General features: G+C 43.4%; 1 protein-coding gene across 2 annotated transcripts in view; it reads right to left on the reverse strand.

The window, feature by feature from the left end:
- RCAN2 (regulator of calcineurin 2) overlaps positions 1-26,031 on the reverse strand; it is a 223,657-nt gene that overhangs the window by 71,986 nt on the left and 125,640 nt on the right. Inside the window, exon 1 of one of the 2 annotated variants that reach the window (XM_068960515.1) lies at positions 24,989-25,238. The exons of the other annotated variant lie outside the window; for it this stretch is intronic. Coding sequence (XP_068816616.1) covers positions 24,989-25,075 — 87 coding nt within the window. The 5' untranslated portion in view covers positions 25,076-25,238. Of the gene's footprint in view, positions 1-24,988; positions 25,239-26,031 lie in introns of those variants that run through there. 2 annotated transcript variants of the gene reach the window in all.

Below are 26,031 nucleotides of genomic sequence, written 5' to 3' on the forward strand. Positions count from 1 at the left end.
CATGCCCTCCTCCAGGGGATCTTCCTGACCCAGGGGTCAAACTCAGGTCTCTTATGTCTCCTGCACTGGCAGGCGGGTCCTTTACCAGTAGCGTCACTGGGAAGCTCTTGTTAGCCATATGGATAGTGAGTATCTTCTCTCAGTCTATGGCTTGCCTTTTTATTCTCTGGGTGGTGTCTTTTGAAAAACAATGAGTTTTCAGCTTTTAGTAGTTCAATATATCCATCTTTTAATTATGGTTAGTGCTTTTTGTGTCTTATTGAGGAATCTTTGTCTACTTCACATCTTGCCTCTTGAAACTCTGGAAGCTCGGAAGCCATAAAAAGTTGTGTATTTGACAGGTTTGGAAAAATGAGGATGATTAAGCTTTTTTTTTTTTTTCAGGCACAGGTAAGGAAATGTGAAATGTGTTAAGAGGTCAAAAGGGAAGAAGCACAGGGGTGCCAAAGTGGGTGGAAATTTATAGGATTCTTTAGCAGTGCGTGGTGGGGAAGCGGTAATTAAGGGCTTATAATTGGAGTTGGCGAGGGGAATTTTTCTTGGGAGAAAATGTCAGTAGCAGCCATCAGACAAATCTGATATATATCAAACGTTTTACTGATATCATCCCTACGCTTTTGCTACAAGCAGTAGTCACCTGACCAGGTTTAGCATAGGGATCCCAGCAGAGTCCTGCACAAATGGATGGTATGCAAACAATTGTGTGCCTTTCCTGGCACGAGGTGGACTGTACAAGTTAAATAGTCCGAAGCATCCGGTGCTTTTATTGGATACTTCTAGTGCCTTGCTTCTGATTGGTTGGTGGTGAGGCAACAGGGTGGTGCTCCAGGGTTTTTGTGTGGGAAGAATCATTCTCTGCCTGGGTGGGGCCCCGTGATTCCTGCAGAAGAACTCAAGGGTATCACATGTCTATTCCTTAAGGAGGAACCAGGACTCTGTCCCAAGGCTGCACTGTTGTTTCTGCATGCCCTCCCTTCCTTGATGAGCACCTGATTGAATCTGCCCTTCGGAACACAGGGAAGGTCAAGGAGGCTGAATGAAGCCTATTTCCAGCAAAGAAAGAAAGAGGGCAGGTGATGGACACAGAAAGGATTTGTATCCAGGAGGGTTCCACAAGACCCTACTTGGGTTTCAGTGAAATCTTACTTGGGTCTCATGTTGGGAAAGACTGAAGGCAAAAGGAGAAGAGGGCAGCAGAGAATGAGATGGTTAGATAGGAATGGACATGAAGCTGAGCAAATTCCGGGAGATAGTGGAGGACAGGGAAGCCTGGCGTGCTGCAGTCCACGGGGACACGACTTAGTGACTGACCACCACCAACAAGCCCAGGTAAATCTGGACCTTACTGTCTCCAAGAAAGGAGTTTTTGTATAAAGGACGACTCAGTTATCAATCATGACGAAGATATACTGTCACTTGTTTTGTTTGCTGGTGTTTAGTATGACACCTCTTACTCCACCTCCTGTCGCCGTGATCAGTTTTGTGTGGGTTCTGATCAGCTTCATGCGGTTTGCAACCCGAGGACCTTGCTTCACCTCAGTGTCTGTCTCTCTCCATCTGAAGCTCCTCAGCTGACGCAGAGGCAGGCACCCCAAGAACCTGCTTGGTATTCATGCATATATAGCCCTAAAGGAAGGGGAGGTAATAATCTTTGGAGAGAAACTTTGGCCCGTGGTTGCTGGAAGCCAGTAGGTAGAGGCTTCTCCTTCCCTTTCCCTGGACAGAAATTTCTGTACTGTATTTCATACAGTGGCTCGAGCTTTCCCTGGAATCCAGCAACCTGTAGCCATTACTGGGACTGGGTTCCATGACCCATCTCTGCACTGGCTCCTCCTCCTTCCCTGCCTCCCTCCACCTGCCTCTGTTAGGGGAAGCACACTGACTGAGACCACCCATCCTGGCTGGGCACCACAGTAAACCATCTGCATGAGTTATTTTATGACAGCAGATCCGGGTAAGGAACACAGAACTAATAAGCCACCACCAACCGAAAAGTTCGGGCAAGGTCAAAAGGAAATGCCACCTGTCCTTCCACCTCCCAGAATCCTGCTGGCACCCATCCTGGCTTAGCAATGAGTGCCCCACCAGGAAGGACCCTGAGTCAGAGTCATTGGCCAGAGGACACCCGGAAACTAATCCCATCACCATAAAACCTGAGACTGAGAGCCATGTGGCAGAGCAGTTCTGGGTTCCCTTATTCGAGTGCTCTCCACCCAGGTGGCCCTTCCCAATAAATTCTCTTGCTTGTCACCTCATAAAAGCCCACTCTCGGGCCCTAGAAAGGATCCCCCTTCCTGCAACACCCCCACACCTGCTCCTTGGCTCCATTCACCAGTGAAATAAGTATCTGCACTTAACTTAAACTTTGTCTCAAGCTAAGAGGGCACTGGACCAGGCTTCCACTTAATTGATTCTCCTTCATTAGATTTCAAACGTGGATCAATTTTACACTTCTGTAACTTCCAAGCAAGACTCAGACCTTTTGTAGGGAAATGACCATTATGAATTAAATTCATCCAATCAGCAGTACACGTCAGCTCCGTGGGTAATTTATTCAAGAATCAACAGGATTCTCTGTTAGCTGCAGAGCTGAAAACGTTTCTCCTCAGACAGCTATTGGACAGGGGCCAGGACTGGGATCCAAATTTATGCTGGTTCATGAGCTAATCAAGGCACTGAACTCAGTGAAAACGATTCAATAGATAAAAAAGAGGAAAAAGCTGACTGTTCTAGAAATGGGAACTGGACATTGGCTCTCATAAGCAGGGCGTAGTCTTGCTCCCAGTTGGAGGCTTTATTGGCCATGAAGGCCTGGCACCACCCCTGGTGGCCGAGGTGCTCAGAATGTGCTGCTGAGGCGGTCAAGAGGCAGCCTCTACTGGCACCACCAGAGGCAGTCACGAAAGTGCTGTGGATGGGGCCAGAGTGCTCTAGAGTCGGGCTGTTGCGTGTGAAAGGTCCCTGATGAACGCAGATGTGGCGAGGAGTGTGTCAACAGCAGCATGACATCTGCGGGGGTCCAAGTCTGGCGTTTTTCCAGGTCCGAAGAGCCCAATGATGAGAAGTGTCAACAGATGGTTCAACTGCAATCTAACTTCTTCCTGGCCCACCTGGGCCTTTCTCCTCCAGAACTCCAGCTCAGCAGCACTAGTTTATGTTACTACCATGGAGCAGACAAACCACCACTTCTAGAACAACACATCCCCGCCACCCTTAAGGATCCTACGACCCTAGAGAACTACACTTTATAACTCTTTCAAATGAATGGACACATTTCAGAGTAATCGTCCTAGCACCGCAGGCAATTTTACAGGCTATGAGGCAGTGTAGCAAAGAGCAGGGAGAGAGGGGCTGACACTGGCCAGGGTGATATCTACATAGCATTTTGAAAGCCAGTTTGTTCTATTCACAGAACCTGCTGGTGTCCCATTTTATTTCCAGATGCCCACATTTATCATACTCTGGTTGATCTGGCAGTCTTCTCACCAGTGTCTGAGCTCTATTTTGGAATTCTCAGGCTTCCATGGAGTGCCTTGCTCACTGTAGGAAAGCAGTAAATATTTCTGGAAGGCTTCCGCAGTCTTCTCTTTGGTAGGAAGACCTTTGAAAATGGAACTTTTCCTGGCCACCTTCTGCCCCTACTCCTCACCCCCTTGTCCTGGCCTGCTTTCACCTTCCCTCTCCAGCACACATCTCTCCCAACATACTCTAACTCATTTATTCATCATATCCATGAGCTTCTCTCTCCTCCCACTAGAATATTTCATAGTGGGCATTTCTGTTTTGTTCACTGATGTCCGCTATTACTAGAACAGGACCTGGCATATAATGTGCACTCAGTAAATACGAGTTAAATACCAGTAAATTTAAACACCAGTTAAATACCAGTAAACAACTGAGTTCTGGTTCTTAAATACACTCAGAGCTAGTTTGTGCCTTTCCTTGTGATTCCAAAGCTCCATTTTGAAAAATAATATTTTTCATTTATCAATTAACTTAAATACACACACACACATTTGGGCTTCCCTGGTGGTTCAGACAGTAAAGAATCTGCCTGCAATGCAGAAAACCTGGGTTGCACACACACACGTATTTCTTTGGCTGTGTGGGGTCTTAGTTGTGGATTTTCCTTGCATCATGAGAGATCTTGTGTCACGGCACAGGACTCTCTACTTTTGGCACTCACACATTTAGTTGCTGTGCGGCATGTGGGATCTTAGTTCCCCAATCAGGGATTGAACCCACGTCCTCTGCATTGCAAGGTAGATTCTTAACCCCTGGGCCTCCAGGGAAGTCCAAATTCACCAATAAACTACTGAGCACCAAGTCTACAGCAGGCACTGTGTTGAGTGCTGGGAAACAAACATGAATAAGAGAAGAGCTTAGGGTAGGGAGAAGAGGTCTGTCTGCAAGTGGGGGTTACTGGAATGCAAAGCAGGAAGGACAATGAAGAGGCAAACACAGGGTGTCAAGCAAGCACAGAGGAGGGGCGTGTGGGCCTCAAGGAACAGCTAAGGCTCTGGCAGAAATCTAAGCCCTGCTGAGCTGAGGCTTAGTGGACGTTAACTGGAGAGTGTGTGAGGACAAGGTGAGGGAGGCATGTGTTCAAAGTGGGAGTCAAGAACAACAAACCTCCAAGGTCAAAGGCCCATGCTCAAAAGATAATGGACTTCCTCACTGCTGTATCCTTCATTCAGCATCTATTTATTGTGTTCCTGTTCTGGGCCAAGCTGAGGACGCAGCAGCAGATAAAACACAACATTTTTGCCCTCATGGAGTTTACATTCTAGCAAAAGGAGACAGATATTTTAAAAAATAAATAAGTAAGTTACATCACCTATTATAAAATAAGTGCTATGAACAAAAATAGAGCATAAAAGGGGGATGAGAGGAGATGGGGGAATGCATTGCAATGCTTAGGGCTTGAATATATCTACCTGTCTTGGGATCATCCCCTAATATCCTCTATTAGAAACCTTCCTGAAGGTGGTAGTGGCCAGCCTATGGCTTTATAGACTTTTATTGAAAGAAGCAGGGGGAAAGAAAGAAGCTTTCATGCATTACAGTAATGATAACAGTAATTACACTTTCTATTAAATCCTGTGAAAGCCCTAAAGTAATTATGCAACAAACAAACAAATGAAAGGACACTCAGAAACAGGCATTAGACAAAGTTGCTGAGAGGAGGCCTGAGGCAACGATGAGACACACAGGCTCCAAGCCAAACTGTCTGGGTTTGATCCCAGCCCTGCCACTTGAGCTGTTCATCTGCAAAGCCTCCCTCTTCCCAACCGTGAAAGAGGGAAAGAGGTTTGTTATTCTTGAAAACCACCTTGATCTCATGCATCCCTAACCTTGTCCTCACATACTCTCTAGGTACTGACTTTCCATGAGAGTCTGAAGATTCAATGAGATGATATGGAACATACACTTTAGTACAGGGGCTGATCTGTCATAAGCACTCAAAAATGTTCAAGAGTATGAGTATAGCCAAATAGGGCTCCATCAGTGACCCTGGAGATCATCAACTCTTATCTTAGACAAATGGCCCAGTGCACAGCATGGAATGTGAGAAGTTTGAATTAAGGGCTACTGCTAAGTCACTTCAGTCGTGTCCAACTCTGTGCGACCCCATAGACGGCAGCCAACCAGGCTCCCCTGTCCCTGGGACTCTCCAGGCAAGAACACTGGAGTGGGTTGCCATTTCCCTCTCCAATGCATGAAAGTGAAAAGTGAAAGTGAAGTCACTCAGTCGTGTCCGACTCTTAGTGACTCCATGGACTGCAGCCCACCAGGCTCCTCCACCTGTGGGAGAGAGAGAGGCAAATTGGTTGCAGGTGGGGGTGGGCTAAGGGTGTTATTTTTTTTTTTCTTTTTTAAATTATGAAACTATGATAACACATTTACAGGAGACTTGGAAAATACAGAACAAAGTTACATATAGTTCCACTATGAAAAGTGAAAGTGAAAGTCGCTCAAACATATCCTGCTCTTTGCGACCCCGTGGACAGGGACCCAACTGGCTCTTCTGTCCATGGAATTCTCCAGGCAAGAATACTGGAGTGGGTTGCCATTCCCTTCGCCAGGGGATCCTCCTGACCCAGGGATCAAACCTGGGTCTCCTGCATAGCGGGTAGAATATATTACAATTATTTTTTTAAGGACTTAAATTAAGATCTTTAGTTGGAGTTTCACTACCAAACTCTCAAAAATTAATAGAATGAATATAAAGAAAAGTTAGAAGGATATAGAAGACTTGAAAAGTACCATGAACCAATTCAGCATAAATTATAGAAATTTATACAATTTTCACACGAGAGTAGAATACAAATTCTATTCAAGTTCCCACAGACTATAAACTAGGAGACATAGGAACATATTCAGGGACATAAAACAAGGTGCAAAATTTCATGGTCTGAAGGTACTGAAATCATACAGAGTCTGTTCTCTTATCACTGTGGAGTTATGCTAGAAATCAGTATCAAAAATGTTTGAAAATAGCCCACATATTATTTAGTGCAGCGTGACATTTACCAAGGGAGATCTTTGACTTAGCCATTGAAAACCTCAATAAAGTTAGAAGACTGATAAAACACAGGAGGTGATTGCAGAGAAGAAAGCATTTAAATGAGAAATTAATATCAAAATGAAAAATTAATATCAAAGATACTTTAAAAACCCCATGTATTTGGAAACTAAATGTTCACTTTTAAATGACAGGTGTATCAAAGAAGCCATAACAAGGAAAATTAGAAAAATATTTGTAACAGAATAAATATGAAAAGAGAATTTACCAGAATTTGTTGCATGCAGCTGAGACTGCTCAATGCAATTTATGGGTGCTTTTTTGTGTGTGTAATCCAGGGTGAAATGAGATCAAAGGTCCTAAGTGCATGACAGCTGGATAAGGAGGGGAGGGAGGGGCCAAGCAGCTGGTATGGAAAGATGGTGCAAGTTGGGCAGAACTTCAGGCTGGGAGGGGGGACTTGAAAAAGAATACACTGGAGAAATTGCAAATTTCACCTGAAGAGGAAGATCCAGTAGTAGGGAGATGGCTGCATAACTGTCTTATAAGAACAAGTTTTTCTGGCAAAGAAACAGCAGACTTACTCTGTTTGCTGAAAAAGCACACAGTTACTAGAACAAATGGGTTAAAATGACAGGGTTTCGGTAAAAAAATGAATAGTCATAGTAAGGAGTGAGGGCCCCATTCCCGGAGGGATTCAAGGAGAGGCTAGGGGGGAGTTGGCTACAGCAAGTAGGGGGCCCTTCATTGTCCCTCCAGTTCTTTCTACCCTGAAATCCTGACTTTAAGCCCCAACTAAGAAGACAAAAACAAGAGGCTCAGGAGGAATCTGAGGTTGAATAAAGTCAAAGCTGATCAATAAGAAACAGATGGGGGTGAGCCTGCTGACGTGGAGAAATTTGCAGAAATGAAGTCAGGAGGGAGTGGTAACATAGTCCATGAAGACCGTCCAAAATATTGTCATGCTTAATCCCCACCATCATCCTGGGAGGTCAATGTTACCCTCATGGCCATTTCACCATGAGCAAAGGGAGGTCTAGGAAGCCCAAATCTGGCCCATGCACTGTGCTAGCTAGAGAGGGCAGACCTGTAACTGGAGCCCAGTTTTCTGACTTACAGTCCAGTATTCTTTCCAGTTCAGTCTACAGAATTTCCATGTAGGATTAAGAAAGAGGGATCAAAAGTGAAGAGATGAGACTTTCTGCCTGCCAGTGTTGGGAACATGGATTGGGAACACGGATCCTCCTGGGCTGAGAAGAGCCCGCATGCCTCGGGGTAACTAAGCTTGTGTGGCACATCCACTGAGCCTGTGCTTTCGAGCCGGGGAGCCACAATTACTGAAGCTGGCAGGCCCTGGAGCCCGTGCTCTGCAACAAGAGAAGCCACTACGATAAGAAGCCCACACACCATAGCTGAAAAGTAGCCCCCGCTTGCCTCAACTAGAGGAAAGCCCTCACAGTCACGAAGACCCAGCACAGCTAAAAATAAAATAAATTTTAAAAAATGGAGACATGGGCTTTAAGGAATGATAGCAACTGCCTTTCAGATTTCCCTGCCTTCCGCCCACCTTTCTTCCTTTTCCCTTCTAGACTGGATGCCTGGGGCACTCTGATCATCCTAAATGATGGCTCTCAACACTCTGATGGTTCCCATGGTTTGTGGTGTTAATGGCAAGACTTTAGTTGGTGCTCAAGGGCATCCACAGGGCGACTCCTCACTTAACAGCATTGTCCTCCACTTCTCCATGTCTAGACTTGGAGTGGGCAAGCCTAGGGCAATAGAGAGTGGTGGGAAACGAAGCATGCTTGTTCTGTTGACAAGGGCAATCTCTTGAGCCGATTGTAACTGGAAGGAAGGGTGAACCAGTGATGCCAGCTCCGCCAATCTCTTAAGAGAAGAAGGATATAGACTTTAAATAGAAAACCTCCCCAAACTTTAACGGCTAAGCAACAAGGAATTCAGTTTATCAAAACAACACTGTACAGAACAAATCAAACCCATCTGAGGATCTGGGTCACAGGTGGTCATTTTGCAACTTGTGATATAAAACCTTACCTTTTAGACGAAGCTAGTCCTGATGTGCCCAGTGTGGAGGTAATCATTCTTCCTGGAAGCCCCATGTTACTAAATTTGCACCTTTCTCTTGGCACTTACACTAGTCAGTCCTGCTAGACTGTAGGGTTTTGAGTTTTTTCTACTCTTTGGAGATTACATGGTGCTCCATTCAGATTAGGTACTTACAAATAGCCTTGAACTTGGATTAAGTAGAAAAAGAGTTGAAAGATCTGCTTTTGCTTACATGGGAAGTCAATAAAAGGGGCTGAGTAGAGATATTTCCAGATTCCAAGCCTGGGTAATGATGATAATTTCCTGGAATAACTGTGTAGGTGGATCAAGCAGAAGGTTCAAGGGAAAGTTGAAGCATTCAGGGTTGATTATATTGGGCTCATTCAGAATTTAAGAGCTTAAAGTACTTTTTGAGTTTATTTCCCTTGCATCCACAAGAAAGAATCTGAGGCCAGAACATCATCGGGAAGTCATTATAAAATGTTTGTGCTCAGAGCTTCTACTCTATAACACAAATTAGAAGGAGCATTGAATGGGGGGGGGGGGGTGGCGGCACATACTGTCCTGGTCCAACACAGTTTATTTTCCAATATTGTTTAAAAAAAAAAGAATAAAGACTGATTGAAAGTTCCTCCAAAGACATCTCTTAGCTGATTTAACACATGATCTCTGCCTGCTTCTCTCTTCTCAGTACTGGCAAATAAATAGATGCTCTTAACATTTTTTCTTTTTTTTTTTCGTCACAGTATTGAACGAAAGGAAGCAATTGATATCATTAATATTGTGACCTCATGGGAGAATTTGACCTGAGTTATCTTTTTTTTTTCTTGCAGCCTTGAAAGACTTGGCTTTTTTTTTCTTTTCTTTTTCTTTTTCTTTTTTTTTTCTACTACAATGGATATGCCCTGTACTCAGACAATTGTTTGGATTTCAGAAAAATGACATATAATTTTGTGGATGGGTTGAATAATGTGATCTTCAATACAGCAGAATTCCTGTTTGTTTTTTTTTTTACTGTACTTTTAATAAAGCTAAATCTCACTTTTGGACTCAGTCGAATTTAATGTATTTTTATTATCAGTGTTTACAGATGAAAGAGGCAAGAAAAATAATAGCCACTTTTGACTGCCTTCATTCTTTAAGTACATTCTTATTCCATTTCCAAAAGCCTGAGGAGTGCATTATTATATCCACCCTACAGATGAGAAAACCACGACTCAGAGATTTTCCACAACTGCAAAGTGAGTTAACTGCCAGGGTTAGAGGTCCAGCCCAGACTGGTCTCCCCTTTGCATGTTGCCCATTGGTCATCTAGGGCTCTTTCATTCCAATGGTCGGCCAGAGAAAATAAATCTCTTGAGTGCCCCGAGGACCTACACCCAGGCCTTCTGCCTCATGATTCAGAACTCCTGTTTCCCCAAAGCCATGACTGCATCACAGACTCCACTGCATCTATAAAGGGCAGAGGAAGGCTGAAGATGCCTTAGTACCTACAGGGGCAGAAGCTTGCTAGCTTATTCAACATAATGCCAGCCCTACCCAGTGACTGCAAAGGATCTGAACGATACTCTGTATCTCATTAGAGATGGCCTTGCCATCTGTTGATAAAGACCTATCTGCAAACAGATGGAACTCAAGTGAAGAGCAGCCGTTCATAAAGCAGGGAAGTGTGTGGGATGCTCCGTCAGCAGGGAAGAACTGCAAGTGCCAAGTCGTGGAGACGGGACGGGAGAGGCTGCCTGCCAGGGCTCTAACCTCGCCAGCGGACCTAGGAGGGAGCAGACATGTTGGCGAGAGCCTACTCATACCTGCCATGCTTGTCAAACCCCAGATCAGAGCTTCACTCTTCCATGGAACTCGACAAACTTCTCCGAAGACTGCTTTGAGGATCATGGCCTCCTGGGCTGTCATTCGACATAGGTGAATTCTGCCACTTGAGCTCTCAAGTCATTTATTTAAAGGGTCCATGCGTCACTGGCACTAGAAATTGCTATGTGTCCCTCCATATCCGCCTTTCTCCTTTGCTTATTCTGATTTTTAACTGGGCACAGCGCCACCTGGAACACCATGATATTCTCAGCCTCTGTTTCATCCAGATGTGTCCATGTACCCAGGTTTTGTTTGGCTGAATCTGAGAGGAAATGATACCTGCACATTCTGTCCTGACAGGCAGAGAGGCTCCTTCCTCCTACTTCCTCCATTCTGCTGCCTAAAACAAGGCCAGCAACAAAATAAGGCACCATTACTGCATTCTCTCATTTAATTTTTATTCAGCGTCTACTAAATACAGACTATTGTACTGGGGCAAGACCACTGGCATGATGGCAATACTTACCTAAAAGGAGATGGCATCAAAATTCTCTGTCTTTTTTTTTTGGCAGCACTGCACAGCTTTTGGGATCTTAGTTCCCTGACCAGGAATTGAACCTGGGCCCTTGGCAGTGAAAGCAGAGTTCTAACCACTCCAGGTGATTCCCAAACTCTTCTTTCCCTTCTATTTGTATTTGCCAAACTTGAAATGTTAGCCCCTAGGAACATATTTTAGCAATAATATAGAGGTTTTTTTTTTTTTCCTGCATGGGTATTTGCTCTCAGGAGGAACCCAGAATAGTCGAGGTCCACTGTTTAACTTCACCGCATTTCTATTTCCAGGTTGTTAGGAATGTGAAGAGGCAACAGGGCATACTTGAATAAGAGACATTTGCCTGTTATTCTAAATCAGCTTCCCTTGCCCACAGATCAAATGATTCCCAGGACAAGGACCAGGGTTGGGATTCCTGATTTTTGACTCCCAGCCCTAGAAGACAATCAATACATGCCTGCTGAATTGAATGCATCCCTGAATATCCTGGGTGTAGCATTAACATCTGCCCTTCCTCCTCCCAGACTCCTTGAATGGCAACCTAATGACATCCTCAAGCAGTTGCTTTCCTCTTTGACCTCTTTCCTCTTTAAAAAGACAAGACAGGGGAATAACAAAAGATAAGCAACATAATTCAAGGATGCTTGGACTCTGCAGATTCTCGTTAGCTCTGGCTGGCACGAGGCAGCCCCTTCTCCATGCCAGTCTCTGCAGCATCAGCCTGGGTGCAGCCACAGTCACACTTCAACAGGCAAGGATCTTGTGTCAGACTGGGTGGAGAGTTGTGCCCGTGTTTAAGATGCTTCCCATGGCCCATTGGATTGGTTTTGAGCATATGGTCCAAATTCCTTCACAACATGGGCCTGGCATCTGTATAATGCAGCCCCCCACCCAGGGCTCTCCTTCCTAGGAGTCACCACTCTCCTGGCATTTCTGCTTTGGTGGGGGCTCCTCTCTTTTGCAAGGAGCCCCTCTCCTATGTCCATCTTTTCTTCATCTGTTGAACACCTACCTAATCTTTGAAAGTGTAACTCGAGAATTACCTCCTTGGGGAAAACTTCCCTTTTCAATCCAGACCTCCCTCCTAGAGGTTCACACAGTGTATTGGGCTAACTCAAACCACAGCCTTTTCTGAGTTCTATGTGTCTATTTCTTACCTTCTCCTCCATCAGCTGGGAACACCTCAAGGGCAGGAGGCATGCCTCCACCCCTGAACTCACAAGTACTGAAGCAGTGCCTACTATCTACCAAGCGCTCTGCCATATTTGTTCAACATCAAATGAATGGACAAGATGTCTCACTCATACTAAACATAGGCATCAGCAATAATCTATTGATCATCTATATCTCAATAGCTCTTAACCTAAATCTGTATCTTTTTTTAGGATGCAAGAAAGTCATAAATAAGAGACAACATGAATTCAAGTTTTTCTGCCTCCAAAGACTAAGCCACTTTCCACTATACCATTGTACCAAGTTGCTGCTTGGTTCTGCCTCCAAGAAATATGAAATGAGAATGTGAAGTAACTATATGTGGGACTATATGTGGAATATGACACAAATGAATTTATCTAAGAAACAGAAACAGACTCACAGACATGGAGAAAAGGCCTGTGGTTGCCGAGGGGGAGGCCAGTAGGGGAGGGATAGACTGGAGGTTTGGGGTAGGTAGAAGCAAACTCTTACATATAAAATGGATAAACAACAAGGTCCCGCTGTATAGCACAGGGAACTATATTCAGTGTTCTGAGAAAGGCCATGAGGGAAAGGAATATGAAAAAGAATGCATATATGTATGACTGAATTTCTTCACTATACAGCAGAAGTTAATACAGTGTTGCAAATCAAATATCCTGTAGTAAAATAAAGCGATAAAAAAGGAATGTGAATTAACATGGTGCAAATTTGAATGCATCGATTGAGCACAGAGTTTGGAGAATGCTTCTAACCTGAACTGCTCAATGAAAAAATAATATTTCCCACCTAATCAGAAGGATGGCATCAGAAAAAAGTTTAAAAATCATAAAAAAAGAGAAGAGTGGCATGAAGATGCATTCATTGAAGGAGGGTTCAAGTCTGCTGAGGTTTACATAAATGTTGATTGTGGTTAATCATATGCTAAGTGTTACTGAAATACAGAATATTATTTTGCTGAGCACTACAAAATATAGAACATTTCCCTACAAAGTAAGAATATAAAATAGATCATCTACTGTCCATCTCATTAATAATTCAAATCTACTGCTTCCCCATCCAGGCAATGAATAGCAGGGCTTGTAGCTTAGTTATTATTTTCATTGGTTTAAAGTATCATGGAACTGTTTACTAGTTCTATGATACAAGCTAATAAGCAGTCAGAGGTAGGGGTACATGGCAGAATACAGAGTTTCTAGGGCAAAAGGCCTATTAAACAAAAGAGAAATTGAGCTTAGCTTGGGTAATTAATTAGATTTCCACCTCTCTCCACAGTTTTAAAGTAGAAATGGGAAGTAAAATCAGCAATGGAAGTATTTCAATTATAGTTTAGCATAGCTATGATGAAGCTAGTCTACCATCCCATTTGAAGGTGGCACAGTAGTAAAGAATCCACTTATCAACGCAGGAGAGGTGGGTTTGATCTCTGGGTCAGGAAGATCCCCTGGAGTAGGAAATGGCAATCAACTCCAGTATTCTTGCCTGGAAAATTCCATGGACAGAGGAGCCTGGCTGGCTACAGTCCTTTGGGTTGCAAAGAGTCAAACATAAGAGAGGTGTTTAAATATGATTGAAGAAATGGGTTCTGAGTTCAACTTCTCTTTTTCCTAATAGGCATCTTGCCTTAAAGCCTCTGCATTCCACCATAGACACTGCTTTCAGAATGCTTGTTAAAACTGGCTTTGGGTCTGGAAATCCAGACTAACTGGGTCTCTGAGTCCTCATGCCCCTGCTGAACCAGCTGCTTCCCACTGTGGTTCTCTGACTTCAGTGTGAGGCTGAGGTAGGGCACTGCTTCCTCTGTGCAAAGCTGAAAACTTCAGGAAAGAGTCCGCTGAAGTAGGGCCAGTTAGGGAGAAGTGTCTTGGGAAGAAAACTCAAAACTCTGTATAAGAAGTTTACAACTACTAATGAAGATGAAGATGATGATGATAAAGGCTGACATCATTACCAGTACACGTGCTATCTGCAAGATCCCATGTTAAGTATTTTATATATTCAAATGTCCTTAATCCTCACTGCCAACCTATGAGGTAAGCACTGTTTTCTTCCTTTGATAATTGAGGAAACTGAGGCATGGAGAGGTAAGGCTCTCTGCTCAGGACCACACAGTAAGCAGCCAAATGGCCAAATGGAGAATTCTAACCAGGATGTCTGACTTGGAGACTGGGCTTGCTTCCTTCTCGTGTGCCCTCCATTAGCAAAGGAGGCCTCTCTCTAAGTCAAAACAGCATCATCCTGTCCGGGAAAAATGGAACTGTGTGGAATAAAGGCCAACTCTGCATAACGGCAGGCTTTTGCATCCAACAGGACTGTTATATCTATGAGATATAACAGGCTCTATATCTCCAGAGCCTCCTGTGAGGTTTTGAATATGGAAGGCACTCAATACACAGTTGATGAATGAATGAATCAAAGCACTTTGTCCAGTGCCTGATAAATAGTAAGTGCTCAATACACTGTTGCTATTCTTAAGTTGGCTCATTGCTTACGCACCCTGTTCCAGGAAGGTGGCCTGAGGTGGTTTTTCTTAGTCAATACCTAAAGGGACAGTGAAGTCACATAAGAAGAAATCAATTCTCTTAGCTGTACTATTGATGCAGGCTATAATTATATACCGAGAGATCTTGTTTAGTGTTGTGCATTAAACCCTAATCCAAAATTCCCTTGATGAATCACGTGATCTTGTTTAACCTTGGAGAGCTCCAGCGAGAAAGCTGAGTTTTTTTTTTTTTTAATAATTTGAAAGCCTTGTCCAAAAGTAAAATAATATGATTGCAATCAAAACCTTCACCACTGCTGTTCTACAATTCTTCAGAGATCACCCTTCACTCAGTCCTGGAAAATGTTCACTGACATCTAGAAAGAGGTGGCGGAGCTGTCATATCCATTATTATCCATCTATTGGGGAGCCCCTGGGTTTTCCAGCACTTTTTTTTCCTCCCCAACTAGATGGCATTATTAGATTTTGAAACAGATTTTCAAATGAAATCCAAAACACAGGCTAGGCCTAGAACTGCCACTATGTTAGATTTATTAAGAAAAGTAAGTGATCTCCACTACTGATTTATGTAAAAGTAGTACTCCCAACTCTGATAAGTAATAGAAGACAAAAACAGTTTTTTGAACACTAGAGGAAATACTACCTATGAGTTCAAAGTCTTATCCTTTGAGATGTACATCTTTTTCCCTCCAATAATCGATGAATGGCTTGTTAATCCTTATGGACATTTTGGCAGGAGAAAGAGTGAAGCATTAAAAAAAAAAAGAGAGACAGTGAAGCAAACCACAGTTCAAGACCCAGTTCTACCAATTAATAGTTGTTGTTGTTGCTGTTTACTTGCTAAGATGCGTCCTATGCTTAGTGACCCGATGGACTGTAGCCCACCAGGCTCCTCTGTTCATGGGATTTCCCAGGCAAGAATACTGGAGTGAGTTGACATTTCCTTCTCCAGGGAATCTTCCTGACCCAGGAATCGAACCTGTATCTCCTGCTTTGGCAGGTGGGTTCTTTAGCACTGAGCCCCCTGGGCAGACCCTAATAGCTGTGTGATCTTATGCAAAAATTTAACTTCTCTGTCCAGAAACCTGTTTAAAACAGAAAATGGATACCTCATGCTATTATAGGGATAATAAGGAATATCCTAATATGTGCCATGTACTCAGAAGTATTTAGTGAAGGAGAAGAGTCATTAGAATTTTTTAAATTGCTTATCTTGACAACATAAAGTATTGAACGATGAAAATGACCGTCTCTGGGGGGTTACACTTGCCATCATGTGGGATGATTTAATGCTTAACTTAGTAACTATTCCCCTGCTCATCAAATCTTTGGGGTACAACTTAAAGACTGCTCATATATTACTTTAGAACCATTAGAGATGCAGGAAAAATATGTTACAACTAAGTAGCAAGCTATCTTATTGTTGAGACAAGTAGAATATTAGTAAAGATGTTATTTGGAGGCGGAATGAAAGCTGGTCTGCAGTCCAATATAACAGAGAAGGATAAATTTATTAAAGTTATCTTTCTGGAAGAGAAGGGTAGAGATCTTTTTGCAAGTATTTTAAAAAATTCATAGTTTAGAACTTGTATATTAGATTCTGGAGAGTAATTGTGCTCGTGGACTGTAAAGATGTAAACTTTTTTTGGTATATAACAATAAAACGAAAAGGTCATGGATTTCTCCCTGTCCCCTTCCCAATCGCACTCCACCTTGGAGGATTGTTTACCAATTGTTGAGATTTCTGTTCAACTTTTGACCAGAAACCTTCTCTGGGTTCTCAAGTCCCTGACATGGTTAGAAGCTCACAGTTTCCAATAACTGGTTAGATAGGCCAGAGAGGAAGAGAAAGAAACCTTTCATGGTTAAGGAAAAAATATATATTTATATATAGTATACACATGCAATGGGGCTTCCCAGGTGGCAGGAGTAGTAAGGAACCCTCCTGCCAATGCAGGAGATGTAAGAGACATGGGTCCGATCCCTGGGTTGGGAAGATCCCCTGGAGAAGGTTACGGCAACCCACTCCAGTATTCTTGCCTGGAGAATCCCAAGAAGAGCCTGATGGGCTATATAGTCCATGGGGTCACAAAGAGTCAGATACGACTGAAGTGACTGGGCACACACATACACATACACACGCAAAACATTTTCATGAGTGTGTGCACGTGTGTGTATGTACAGGTGTGTGTTTTCCCCCAGAGAGATACATTTACCCAAAAGAGGAATACAAAGGCACATTCGGTGAGTATTTTCTAGGGAAGGTCTTAACTTGGTGGATATTGTATTCTCAAACATTTTTAAGATAAATTCTCCATTCTAGATAGAACTGAGAGTTCACAACTTGTTTTACCCTGTTTGAAGTCCTCACTGAATTATCTCTCAATCTTTTTTGAACTAGTACCTTGGAATGAGCTTAGATTTAGAGCTTGGAAGGAATACATTCCCTTTACATAAAGAAGTTTTCCCATTACATAAAGAATTCTAGGCCAGGCACGGGCTAGAGGGTTTATGACCTCCCTGGAAAGCTGGGTTATTCACCACAAAGCTGTGATGCCATTTAAGCTTACAACCTAAGCATATCCAGCGATAATAACTGTTTCAGGTATCATTTTCTTTTCTATTTGTCAATTTTAAGCTTCATCAGAAAGTACTAAAACAGGCTATTATAAATTGTTGATAGCTGTATTCAGAATCACTAAGGTTGCAAAGAGTACTCCCTGAGTTATACATTAAAATCTGCTTCTTTAGGAGAATAACATTAATGAAGCCACTGTTTTGTTGTTATTGCTTTGAATAAATCTGACACTCAGAGGTAGCAACTGTCAATGTCTGAATTACTTTCCCACAGTTAAAAGACTCGAAATAGAGAGGCACGTTTTCAGTTGGCTTTCCCGCTTTACCATGTCATTAGTCGAATACTGTTCCTTGCCTCTCCCTGAGGTGACAGGTGGCTGCAGAATCTGCCTGCTAACCTTCTCAGGGAGCATCTGTCACTTGTGAAAAATCCCTTCTTCCCACTCTGAAAGGTGTTTGGTACTTTCTTGAGAGGTGAGATAATATTCAACAGTACATATTTAAACATGGTAAGTTTCAGGTACTTTTTAGAGTTACTGTCTAACATTCAGTTTTACATTAACACATTTATTTCCAAAACGGCCTCAGTTCTAGTCCATTTTGTTACCAGAGGACAAACACGCTTTTGTTGTGAGGGTCAGAATCTGCCTTGAGGAAGCCATCCCATCCTCCACACCACATCCTCCCTACACAGTCCTTTTGGTTTTCAGAAACTAAAGATGGTCTGGAGATGTAATGTGAAATAAATATTATTTAAAATTCTGGGGTGGGGAGGGAGGCTCACAACAGAGCGCAATATATGCATACAGATAACTAATTCACATTGTTATACAGCAGACACTAACAATATTGCAAAGCAATCATACTCCAATTAAAAATAAAATAAAATTCCAGCCCTTGAACAATGAGGGTTTCTGTCAACTTTAACATTTTTTTCTTAAAATTTACCACAAATATCTCCAGAGGGTTTCAATCCTGGAGAAGGAAATCATACACAACCCAAATTCTTCTAAGCTGCTGAGTGAACACCGTGGTTTTTGAAGATTCTGAAAGAGCTTTAGAGCTCTACAGAACCAAAAAGGCCGCCAGGTCCTCTGCCCAGCATTGCATTTGTAAAGCATAAGAAACAGGCGTGAAGCTTGACAAGCTCTCCTAACCAATACCCACAAGCTTCTCTTCCAGATCAACCCTGTGATACCCCCCAATACCCACATTTTCATTTGTGTCACTTGTCTCCTCCCCAAGCAGAGGGCAAAGCGTATCACACCAACTCTGCTCCATCCTCCTCTCCTCTGCATCCTGCCAAACAAAACCAGTCATGGAATTTTCACTGGGTCAAATGACAAATCGATTTCAATGTACTAAGTGGCCAAGATGTGCTGGCTTTTTCTTTTCATAACTCACACAACAGCATGACACAGACTATGAGTCAGTCATATACTTTCATGTGAAAAAAGCAAATGAAATTCAAAAAGCATCAAGCACTTTTCTCAGCATCACTCCTGTGTGTCCAGAAAGGTTAAGAGACTTGCCCGAGGTTGCATGGATTGGGAGGATATTGGGAAAGTCTCAGAAACAGGGGAGAGAAAGTAGGACTTTTGAGTCACCTTGGAAAGGCCCTGGACTTCTAGATGGGAAGGAATAGTCCTACAGCAATCCTAGGATTTCAAGGGTATGAAGAAATTATTACTCTGAGAACAAATTTCTGCTTCTATTTCCCCCTCTTCCAAGAGAACCACCAGGCTTAAAACCTAACAGGAGGGATTTAGCTTAAGCACAATTTCAAAAAGGAGCAGCATGAAAAAAAATAAAAATTATGGTATGAGACCTTGACAGCCTCATTAGGTCCCTGAATGAATGAATGATGGAAACAGGTTAAAGGGAGGGCTAAGAACACATCAGATAAGGTGGCCTCTCTTTGCCTCTATTGTTCCCACTACTGGCATGCTTTTCCCTCAGATCGACACACAGCCCTTTCACTCATTTCAGATTCCTGAATGACACTAGAATAATGACATTTAAGAAACTGCCACCTTGCCAGAAATGCTTCTACTGGCCACCCATTCAAAAGTGGTCAATGGAATTTTTGGAGAGAGAAATATGGTGCAACGCATCTGCCTGATTTCCTCCTCTTTGGGGGACTATTGATCTAGCAGTTCTGGCAAAATTTCAGAAACAGGAACTTGAAGGGCCCGCAGTGCAACCTCCCTTCCAGCAATTCACCTCCTCACTCTGCTCCATCTTTCTTCAAAGCCCTCATCACTGCTTGAAATTACATGCGTGCTGTGTGCTAAGTCACTTCAGTTGTGTCCAACTCTCTGCAACACCATGGACTATAGCCCGCCAGGCTCCTCTGTCCACGGGATTTTCTAGGCAAGAATCCTGGAGTGGGTTGCCAGGCCCTCCTGCAGGGTATCTTCCCAACTCCAGGACTGAACCTGCGTCTCTTATATCTACCTGCTTTGGCAGGCGGCTTCCTTACCACTAGCACCACCTAGGAAATTATAGTATACATTTATTCACTAGTTTGCTGTCTGCTTTTTTGGGTTAGAATGTGCACTCTCTGAGGGCTGGAATGGTTGTCCTGTCCATCTCCCAGTGCTGAGAGTATCGCCTGGTCAGGAGTTAAGTGCACTGAACATATGTTTTTGTTTTTAATTGAAGTGTAGCCAATGTACAATGTTATGCCCATCTCTGCTGTACAGCAAAGTGACTCAGTTATACATATATAGATCTTTTTAAACTCTTACATTTTATTCATCATGGATTTTTGTATTTTCTTTTCTTTTTTTTTAATGGTGCAAGAAATATTATTTAGTTACTGAGTTTCTTCACCATGGGGCATGTGGGATTCTAGACACCAGACCAGGGATCAAACCTGTGCCCCCTGCAGTGGAAGTGCAAAGTCCTAACCACTGAGCCACCAGAGAAGTCCCCTTTTAACTATTCTTTTCCTGTATGGTTTTATTGCAGGAGATTGGACACCATTCCCTGTGCTACACTATAGGACCTTGTTGTTTGTTTAGTATAAATAGTTTGCATCTGAATCTCCAGCTCCAAGGGTCTTTCAAACTTCTGATCTTCTTATATGACCTGCCATGTTGCCTGCCTGTCCTAAGGAACAGAAAGAAGCTTTATGAGCCCCTGTCTCCTGTATGGATGCCCATGGAGACAGGACTGGATCCCTGGACTTGAATTAGGAGCCCTCCAGCCCAGAGAGGAGGCATCCACCCTCTTTCTGTGTGGGAAACTCTCACTGCAGAGAAGGGGCAGTAGGTACAGGTTAAGTCTCTAAGCTATCAGAAATGTTGCTTCTGAAACTGCATCCATCAAGGCTTTGCTTAGGGGAATGGATCAAGGTGTTTAAGCAGAGGATATTCTAGATAATATTGGACTGACTTTGCTTGTACCTACCTATGTCTAGAACACACAAGATGCTTACTTTAGACATGGTCATCTATGCCCAGCTCCACTCCGACCAGCCAAGTTAGAAGTCCTGGGCGTGGGACCTGATCCTTGTCGATATTTTAAAAGCTCTCCAAGGGGATACCAATGTGTAATCAGATTGAAGAACCATCGGACTAAAGTGAAACAAAAATTTCATTACCCATCTTTGGATCTTTCATTTCCCCAAGAGTTTGGCTCCGTGTTGAAGGGTGGGGGTAGGGAGGACTATTTTCAGAATATGAGAAGAAAACTCAAGAAAATCAATCCTGCTCACCTGCGTACACACAGACACACACACAGAGATACACGAACAAACAGATACACACAGACACAAAGGCACATATACACACACACAGATACATGAACAAACAGATACTCACAGACACACACAAACACACACAGACACAAACACAGACATATACAGACACACTCGATACAAACAGACCCCAGAGACACACACAGACACACACAGGCAGACACACACACACAGACACACACACAAACATACACACACACACAAAGGCAGACATGCACACACGGACACATACACTCACACACAAGCAAACTCTACAGCTCACCATGCCATTTTCCTCCTAGTGAGAGTTTTGAGTTTATTGTTCTCAGCACCCTTTTGCCATCAGACAGCTAAGTTCCCAACACTACCAGTGGGATTTCTGGAGAAAGACAAATCTGGGGGTGCATTTAGCTTATTTCGTCATCTGTTTGGCATTACTGCTCCAGCAGCTTTGGCAAAATCTAGGAGATGGGAGCCTGCAGGGCCCCCAGTGCAACCAGCAGAGATCCCCTATGGAAGATAAGGTTCCTGAATTGCTGTAAGTTACTGCATTAGCATTTGCCCCTGACCCCTCAAATAAATCACTGCATTTGCGAAGAGAGGCTGCTTGATTGCATAACCCCGTGTGGTTTCTTTTCCATGGGGGCTCCAGGTAGAAAGGGAGAGTCTGCAAAAGGCAAAAAAGCCTGAGATCAAGCAAGCTGGATGCAGGCAGGTGAGACAAACCTTCACCTGGGGCGCCTCCCTTTTCTCCAACAAGGAATATTAAAGGTTTAGAAGAAAGAAACTCCCGGCTCCACTGTGAGTCTGGAAGAGATGTTAATGAAGTTTACCTCTAGTGAAACTTTGGTGCCAGAATTTGACATCTGAACCTCTCTTCATGCCACTTAGCCATGCTCATTTTTGAACAAGGATCATATAGGTTTCCTCAACCAACCTCTTTGGCCTGTCTTAATTTGGCTTGATTACTGTTTCATTTCAAATGGTTAAATGGCTAAGTTACCAGGTTGTGTTTGTGTGTTTGGGAGGATGGGAAGGAAAATGCTTTCTACGTCCTGGACTGTCATTGTAAACTCAGCTGGAGATAGGACATTCCAATAAACTGGCAGAAATAACTTACCACCTTTAGAGAATGTCTGCACAGGTGATCATGACTATGATGGCAACAGCTAACATGTATTGAACATGAAATATGTCAGGCACTGTGTTAATTGTTTTCCATGTATAATTTTCTTTAATCCTCCCATCAAGCCAAAGAGGAATGACTATTATCCCCATGTGACAGATAAGAAAACTAAGGCACAGAAGGATTCAGAAACAAATCCATAGTGATTGCAAGTTACCAATATTTAGCAGGAAGGACATATAATGCATCTTTCTGGTGTGAGTCTTCTCAGAAAACCCCACACAGTTCTTATGGAAAGTGTGAGAGGCTTCATCACCCCACCTCTCCTCCCCATTTCCCCTCCAGTCTCTCACAGAGATCCTGCTGCAGTGAAATGCCTTGACTCGCCGGACTGTAAAATGAGCTGCCTTCCCATCTCCGCACCCTCCCTCTTCCTGTATCAAAATCTACCCGTCTTCCAGTTAAGTACCACGCTTAACTTGGGATGCACTGTGGCGCCATCCCAACCACTCCAGTACAACCAGCTGTAAGAATTTTGTGTCCCCTGAATTCCACAAAATACTCTGCCTTTAAGAAATATTGGGCTTGTTTGTAACAACATGGATGGAACTAGGGATGATCATTCTAAGTGAAGTAAGTCAGACAGAGAAAGACAAACACCATTTGGTATCACTTATATGGAGAATCTTTAAAAAATGATACAAATGAACTTATTTACAAAACAGAAATCGACTCACAGACATAGAAAGCAAACTTATGGTTACCAGAGAGGAAAGGGGGTGGGAGTATAAATTGGAAGTTCGGAATTAAATAGACCCACTACTACATATAAAATAGATAAATAGCAAGAACCTGGTGTATAGTACAGGGAATTGTATTCAACATCTTGTAATAACCTATAATCAAAAAGAATCTGAAAAAAGAACAGATATATATGTATATGTATACAGGCTTCCCTAAGGGCTCAGAGGGTGAAGAATCTGCCTGCAATGCAGGAGACCTGGGTTCAATCCCTGGGTCCAGAAGATCTTCTGGAGAAGAGAATGAATCCCCACTCCAGTATTCTTGCCTGGAGAATTCCATGGACAGAGGAGCCGGGCGGGTTACAGTCCATGGGGTTGCAAAAAATCAGACACGACTAAGTGACTAAAACACACACATATATATAAACATATAACTGAATCAGTTTGCTGCCCACCTGAAACATTGTAAATCAACTATATTTCAATAAAAAATAAATAAAATATGGAATAATGATTTAAAAAGATGAATACTGGGCAAATGGTTTTTTCTATGTCTATATTACAAATACCTACGTCATATAAGCGTATTTTAAACTCTTCCTCTATGAGCACAGCGCCTGGCAGACAGCAGTTCCCTGACAAATATTGTCTCACCATTATTTCGTGGACCAAAAAAGTCTATGTTTTCACAGGACAAGCATGTAATTAAACGAGAACTGTTAAGAATAAAAGGGCATTGTAAAGTTTTACTTTAGGTACGCACAATTCTATTCCAGCCCGGTGTTCAGAGATGGCTTTTACCCAGTTACCCATATACTTTAAACAGGTTTTAAACTGGAGGGGCTTTGCGGACTGCTCCCTTCTGGAGTGTATACAGCAGGTATGACCAGCCAGACTGTCTCTACACACATGTTTGCACTGTGGACGCAGCCGTGGGCAGCACCCAACCATTCCATTCTAATTTTCTGAACCTCAATATGACAGGTGGTGGACACTTTATAGTACTGCCATAAGAATTGGTAAACACAGGGCCACACATTTAAAATATGCAGAAACAACAAACCAGATTCTTGAATCCAATTCAAAAGAGTGTTCAAAACCGCAATCTTGAATCACAGAGCCATGCGTTATGCTAGTGGACACACACATTCCCACCTGGGAAGCACCAGGGAGTCATCTTGCACACCCCAAAACAAAGAATTCCGGGTCTTCCTTTAAGTCAAGACTAAGGGGAGGGTAGGAAACGATCATGCAGTGTGAGTCCCCTTTCCTTCCTCCTGAGACACAATGAGCAACTGTCCTTTCTGTTGTGTGTGTGAACTGCTTAAATAAGAAGCTTCTGCTAGATCTTATTTTCAATATGAGAGAAGAAATCGGAATTCCCATTTTGCAAGCATGGCACCTTTTTCAGAACACAAAAGCAAAGGGGCAAAAGGAAAGAGAACATGTGTCATCAGGAGACAATTACCCATGACAATCAAACAACTGCTGCAGACACTCAGTGAGGACCAGCGCCCTAGGATACCACATCTCGAGATGCGAAATTTATTTATGCCTGAACTTTCTTTATGGAAAACTGTTCTGGGGAAATGACTTGCTTCTTCTGCCTGACAAAGGAAATTTAGACAGCTCTTTTCCAACTTTGATTTTCTGAGAGCTGAGGATTGAAACTGCTGTCTGTAGAAGAGCTTTTGTTCAATTTGCACATCATGGCCTATGTAAGGGACATTCCACGAAGGGGTTAAGGTCCCATGATTGGGGTGTCCTGGGTGCGATCATTATTATACGTGCTTTCTTCATTGAGTCATTGATTTAAAACCCCTCAAAATACTAAGGACTAGCAAATTCTTATTGACACGGAGACTATGAAAACATGTCTACTGTGAAAAGGACTGACAGGGGATCACCTAATAGGAAAGGCAAGAATACACAGACAATGATTTTTCAAACCTTATCACATGCAAAATGAATGCGCTGGTCTCTCTTCTAACTTATTCTAATTAACAGAGCCAGGCACTCACCCCATGCATTTCTAGCACAGATCCTGAGCTGAAAACTACGAATCAAAGTCCTGTTCCCTTAAGCTAACAAGGCTGCTGGCAGCTTCAGCAAACACCAACAATGAAACAGAAGATTGCAGGTGCATACCTTAACCTCCTGGTTGGTAAAGACCTCCACATCCACCACGCAGGCAACCAGAGTGGAAACATCACAGTCCATGCTAGGGGCTGGCATTCCCCCTCCGGAATTGACAAGAAGAGTTAGGCAGCCTCCGAGTCCTGCGGGCTGGGAAGAACCTTCCAGGTAGACGGTGCCGGGGCCGGCCGGGCACTGCCCTGCCCTGGGGATGGCCGAGCCGGGCACCTGAACCCACTCGGCTGTGCGCACACACACAGCCCGCCGCGGCTCAGGCAGCACGGCAGAGTAAGAGCGGCCGGCTCTCTGATGGCAATGACATCACCACAAAGACTGACACAAGCTGGAGCTATTTTTTTTCCCCCAGCCTTTTATCTCTAGGCAGTGCAGTGGAGCAAATTGAACATGATTATGTGCTAAATCTGAACTCAGACTAAATCAATTCAGGCAGTAGCTCGCTAGGAACTGAGTCATAGCTGTTGTTTCAGCCGAGTGCTTATGTTTGCAAAAAGCCAGGGTGGGGAATGGGAGGGGGACAGACATCTGACACCAGAGACTCTGTTTGGGGTGGGGGTGGGTGGGGGAATTATGCTGCCTATGAGCCTGCTGAGGTTAAGGTGTGACAATTTCTCTGCCTCAGAAAGGAGCAGGAAGTTGAGGCATTTTGCAAATTGCTTGGCTTCTGTTAATTGCCCTGTGCCTCTCGGATCGGACACACATGTTCTGGGCACCCTAATGCATCTCGGGGGGCATGAGCTAAATAGAAATCCATTCTTGGAGTGACTAACAGAGCTGGGCATCAGTCATTTAGGCAGCCTGGTAAGAGGAGATAATTAGAGGTTTGTGAATGTCTATTTGAAGCACATAAGTGCAGACCAGGAACTCTAAAAGCACCCCTCGAAGCTCTGGATTTCAGGCTGTCGCCAAGGTCATTCAAACCCAAAGCGGCCAGTGGGAAGGAGTTCCAGCAAACATCTCACGCAGGGACAGATGGCAGAGTCTAACAGGCAAATGCACGGACGTGGGTCATTGTCAGAACCTCAGGGCTTGATTTC

Source organism: Capricornis sumatraensis, chromosome 22 (assembly GCF_032405125.1).
Source record: "Capricornis sumatraensis isolate serow.1 chromosome 22, serow.2, whole genome shotgun sequence".
NCBI lineage: Eukaryota > Metazoa > Chordata > Mammalia > Artiodactyla > Bovidae > Capricornis > Capricornis sumatraensis.